Source organism: Erpetoichthys calabaricus, chromosome 9 (genome assembly GCF_900747795.2).
Source record: "Erpetoichthys calabaricus chromosome 9, fErpCal1.3, whole genome shotgun sequence".
Taxonomy (NCBI): domain Eukaryota; kingdom Metazoa; phylum Chordata; class Cladistia; order Polypteriformes; family Polypteridae; genus Erpetoichthys; species Erpetoichthys calabaricus.
Window position 1 is genome coordinate 100,716,190 of NC_041402.2, and position 5,803 is coordinate 100,721,992.

Sequence of the window (5,803 nt, forward strand, 5' to 3'; positions counted from 1 at the left end):
GAGAACACTAGTAAACTTGCTAATGTATATAACTGGGCTGTACAACAACAGAGCTAGAAAAAAACAATCTCATATTTCTCGTGTTTCTTTGTTCATAAAATGTTCAACATATCAAATTATATGCTGTTAGAGGAGCCTTTCCAAACTACTAAACAATTATAAGGTTATAAATAACCCATAATGGTATTTTGAGTATGTAGCTATGCACAGCTAAAATCTGGACAAACTCTCTTTATATCGTCCAATGTAATTGCCAGATGGTATTAAGCTCCGTATACACCAATCAACCACAGCATGAAGTGAATAACATCGATTATCTTGTTAAAATGGCACTTTTCATGGAGTGGGATATATTAGATGGTTTTTGAAGGTGATCTGTTGGAAGCAGAAAAAAAATAGCAAGTATAAGGATATCAGCGACTTTGACAAGGACCAATTTGTGATGGCTAGTCAATTGGGTCACAGCATCTCCAAAATGGTAGGTCTTGTGGGGTGTTTCACATATGCAGTGGTTAGTAATGGGTGCCCAAGGCTCATTGAGTGAAGGCTATCCTGCCTGGTCCATTCCCACAAAAGAGCTACTGTAGCACAAAATGCTGAAAAATGTAATGCAGGCCATTGGAGAAAGTTGTCAGATCACAAAGTGCATCAAAGAATGCTGTGAATGGAGCTGCATAGCCCCAGACCAGTCAGAGTAGCCATGCTGACCCCTGTCCACCACCAAAAGTGCCTACAATGGACATATGACTGTCGAAACTGGACCATGGAGTAATGAAAGAAGGCCTAGTAGTCAGAGTAGCCATACTGACCCCTGTCCACCACCAAAAGTGCCTACAATGGACATATGACTGTCGAAACTGGACCATGGAGTAATGAAAGAAGGCCTAGTCTGATCATGTTTTCTTTTAGATTGTGTAGATGGCCAAGTGCATGTGCATTGTTCAACTGGGGAAGAAATGGCAGCAGCATGGACTGTGGGAAGTAGGCAGGCTGGTGGAGGCAGTGTGATGCTGTGGACCATTTTTCTTCTGGGAAACTTTAGGTCCTGCAATTCTTGTGGATGTTCCTTTGACATGTACCACCTACCTAAAGATTGTGACAGACTGCATACACCCCTTCATGAGAATTGACAGCACAAGGGGGACCTACACAGTATTGGGAAGGTAGTTTTAATGTTGTGACTGATCATTGCATGATCCTTTTCTTGGAAATGGTAATAGGTATGATGTCTGCCTGCAGAGAGAATTGAAGCAGAAATGTTTACTTTCATGTTGGCAAATATCAAATGCTGTGCAACTAACATAATTTTAAACGGGAGGAAAGGAGAGTGAATTGTGTGTGTTGAATGTTGTTTTTTGTTTTTTCCCCAGATTGTTTATGTCTGTCCAAACATTTCCGTAACACACTAAATCAAGTATTCTATCTTACTCTAAACCAATCTTAGCATTTTTTTATGCAAAGTTGCAACCAACCGTGGACAGAAAACCAGTGAATTGCATTGGCTCTCTGGTTCCCCTTTGTCAAGCAAGTCTGTACTAATCACCACCAAAGAAACTATCATATAGGTTTTTTCTAAGCATGAAAGTATCCTTTTAAGCCAAAAGCTTCCTAAACTTTTGTTGCTCTGGGCCGTAACCTTCAGCAGTGGAAGTTTGCAGAACCATTTTTGCTTAATTCCTGTGTGTACACAAGTCAAGCCTCTAGGGTAATGATTGATGAACTGGTTTGCTTGTTAAGTCAATTTCTTTTTGTCCACTATCTGCTAATGTATGGGAGAATTTCTTCTGGCAACTTCTAGTTATGCAGAAGTGGAAAAAGCTGTCCTTCTGTTCTGACCGACACTTCTATAATCATTCAAGAAGTGCATCTTAGTTTCAAGTTATGGGTTTACATGTGTACATAGCTAAACACATGATAAATGTTCTCCATAAAGCAATTCCAGGCTATCTATAATATATATAATATATATTTATTGATTTTTTTTGGACACTTTACCCCTTGCTATTTATGTTGTTGATCCAAGCTGTCCTTGGTCTGGACATGTTGCCCTTTGGATTCCTTTATTACAATATGGACTTCTTTACACCAGATAGAAAAAAACATGAGCAATGCCAGGTACCTCAGCTAAAGCCAGATAAGAAGTCAATGCCACCCTGGTGTTTAACAGTTTTTTACTTTTTATGAATTGAGTGTGCACATACTAGGTATGAATGTGTTTTTATTCCCTAAGTTTTTTTTTTTTTTTTTTTTTGTCGGTGACAATGAATAAATGGTTTGTCAGTGTTTCATCCTAATTGAAAATGCTTCTATTAATCCTATGTATATCATTAATCTTTTTACAGAGAGGACTGAAGAATGTTTTTGATGAAGCGATCCTGGCAGCTCTTGAACCTCCTGAGACTAAACAAAAAAGAAAGTGCTGTTTACTATGAAGATATCTCTCCATATATTTAAGCATGGAGATGTGACAACTCTTTAATTGCTGACCAAAAGATGTAGGTTTTGTGCTGCTGATTATTCCTATACCGCTGTACTAAGTGTGTGTGACTGCCCTTAACTATGTCATTTATGAATGGCTCTAGCCAGCCCATTTTCTAGGGTTGTGGAAGGGCAAGTTTGAAGTCATAAACAAGAGATTTAAGAGCAGTAAGGCTTCTGTGTTAAGCTTGATTCAGAAGCCCTTTTTAGATAGGAATGAGGCCATCCTACTAAATAATTGCATTCAAGACTTTCATCTTAAAATGCATTGTATTGGAAAAATAATGTAATGCCATACAGTGGCTTCTGTTTAGGTTGTCGTTTTTCTTGTGTTATTAGCAAATTGTTTTTTGTTTATTATTATTATTATACTTTAAGACATGTAATTAAAGGAAATGAAGGTGGTTATACAAACTTGACATACTGTAAGTTTGAGTGTGGTTAATTTACAGAATAACACTGTTTGCCCTAGTTAAATAGCTGTTAATAAAAGCTTTTTAGCTGGAATTGTAGCCCCCACTGAACATTCTGAGTAGGAAACCCTTTTATTCAGGACCTAAAAAGCACAGAGGCAGCACAGATCAAGTTCAAGTTTCTTGCAGTCTAGGATTACTTATTTATGCATTTAAGTACTTCACTCCATAAGTAATTTTGTTTGGTTTCCTTAATAGATAAGCATTGTATATGTGTAGTTATTTGAATGTACCACCATTTCATAATCTTACTTGACTAATAAGGGGGATGACTGTTGTGTTTTTTCTTTTTTTGATAGCTTTTTGTCACCCTTGAGCAGCCTCTGATTGGATTTTCCTACTTGCAGTTTAATTTTGGTTTAAGCTTTCTGTTTAGTCAAGAAATAAGATCCGTTGAAAAAATAGTGTCTCAAGCTAAATGCATTATTCCTGTAATCGGTTACATTAAGTTCAGTAGCAGTCACGGTAGTCAATTTGATTAATTCTAAGTGTCAGTGTGTATTTTTTATTTTATAAACGTTTTTCACTCCTGTAATATTGTTCATTGCCAAAAATGTGGAAATAGCAAGTATTAATAAGTAAACATGTTTAGCATCTGTGACAAAACACTTCTGTGGTCTTTGTTTAAAAAGTGAAGTTTCCTTTGCACTTGGGCTTTTGGTATATGGCACCAGCTTTGAATGTTTTGATGATTAGTAACAGGGCACAAGTGGTTTATTTCTATTAATCTATTAGTTAATGTAAAACAACTAGAAAGCTATATTTTGAAAATTCCTTATTTTTTCAAATAAAAGCTGACAACTTTTTAAACTGTTGTATTCAATAATCAGTTGTACATCTAGTCCTTTTTGTACCTTCATAATTGGGATTTAGTTCCAATTATATTGTAAGTGAATAACCAGACAAATTTATTACTTTATTTCCCTTTGTATTTTGTGGCTTATGTCAGTTGGATTTTTCTATGATATGAAGATCTGCTGAGTCCAGAACTGAATCCACTTTGCTTCCATTGTTTCTGGGATAGGCACTTGCTCCCCCTGGCCAGTATAAAGTGATTAAAAAAAATTGATGGATAAAGAGCTAAAATTATTCAGTGTTTTAATACATTATACTGTATGTATACATATGGTAATTCCATGTAACATGTGTCTCACCAGTAGTTTTGAATATATTAAGCCAATGTTGGGTGAGTGACAATCCACTGTCATTTTTAACTTAAATAATACAGTGGTTTGGACTATATTTAAATATATATAGCCAGTAAAAAATGGATATTATGGTCAACATAGGTTACAGCGTTAACTTTGAATTATCTTCCTTTTTGAGCTACCTCATATACACCAAAGACAGATCTGCAATTCACCAGCTATTGCTTAGCAGTTATTTTTATTCTTCATAGTTACTGCAAGCCTCTGCATTGTTATCTAAGATTTTTTTTTTCTTACTGATTCCTTGTCCTTTCAATACTTTATAATCCATTAGTGTTTATTTACACGCCCTTCACAGGGGTCAGAAGCGCCTGTTGATGTATAACGTCAACTGGCATGCTGAAGCCTTGCTAAACTTGGTCAATATCACAGGATTGCTCTGTTTTGTGAAGTACTATCTTTCCACATTTAAATTCTTTTTATTTGAAAAGTTATATTTTTGTGCCCCCTTTTTTACATTGAGATCAAAGGTTTAATGAAAAAAGAAAATGTTTGTCTTTATCTTAATGATTTTGCTAACAGTTTTGAATGGGAAATAAACTTCTTTAAATGTCAACCTAATTCTGTGGGGTTTTTTTTTTTTTTTTTTTTTTTTTTTTTATAAACAAATTTTTACGTCTTTTGCTTCCTTGGAGTAAAATCATTCTGAAAAGCGATATGAAGATGTTTTGGACCACCAGTTTGTGCATTTTTCACCTTCTCACCTCTGTATTTAAGATGGAGACATAAAGGACACTTAAATAGGACAAAATATGGATCTTGTGGAAAAGGAGATTTTATATTTGTCAATGCTCACTTTTAATAACTTCTTTTTATCAAAGAATGCAGTGGATTGCTCTTCTTTAGATATTGTGGTCATTCATTAGTTGTCTCAGTTGAGGATCTCATATTTATGAATGAAAGAAATGAGAAATTGCTTCACTTTCTAATAAGTCTTGGATATGGGTTTTATAGATGCAGTGCATTATGGTGCACTGACATTATTTTACTGTTTCAGAAGCCAGATTTGAACCTTAATGTGTACATTGTACCTAGTCGCCTTGTATCTTTTGGGTTTCTTTGGGTTCTCCAGTTTCCTCTCCCATTAGCAAAATTGCACATTAAATAATTTGGTGACTATAGGCTGGCCTGGTGAGACACCTGTGTTCTGTCCTGTCAATGTCTAGGGCTGCAGAGATAAGCTACAGCTTCTAGTGATACTTTTAATGGAAAAAATTGTGTTCAGAAAACAAAAAATAGTTTATATTCATTTGAGGTTATAGTTTGGCTTTGGAAAATTCCTGCAATTGTGGTGTGTAATCTTAGATTGCAACTTGCTTGATATCCTGAAAAACAACAAAGCTACAGCTGAATTTTTTTAAAGTAATAATAGTTGTGTAATGAAGAATAGATATTTATTGTATTTCTGGTACATAGTACAGTCGTCCTTTTTTTTTTTAAGTTTTGAATATAGTGTAAACTCCACATTCTTCAGATCATCCCTAGGTACTATATTTATACTATAATGTTTACAAGAAAGGCAACTAGTGTTAACTAGTCTATGGAGTTTGTCTAATTAATCCAAATTAAGTTGTGTATGTGGAATTTTCCTGATGAAATGGTAAAGGAATTAGTTATTCATACTTAAAGCAAAATGTGTGTTTT

General features: G+C 35.0%; 1 protein-coding gene across 3 annotated transcripts in view; it reads left to right on the forward strand.

Annotated features, from left to right (window-relative positions):
- Positions 1-4,715, forward strand: part of cdc42l (cell division cycle 42, like) — a 41,990-nt gene extending 37,275 nt beyond the window's left edge. For all 3 annotated transcript variants that reach the window (XM_028810039.2, XM_028810037.2, XM_028810038.2), the window contains exon 7: positions 2,343-4,715. In XM_028810039.2, coding sequence (XP_028665872.1) covers positions 2,343-2,432 — 90 coding nt within the window. In that variant the 3' untranslated portion in view covers positions 2,433-4,715. The remainder of the gene's footprint in view (positions 1-2,342) is intronic.
- Positions 4,716-5,803: the final 1,088 nt, after the last annotated feature.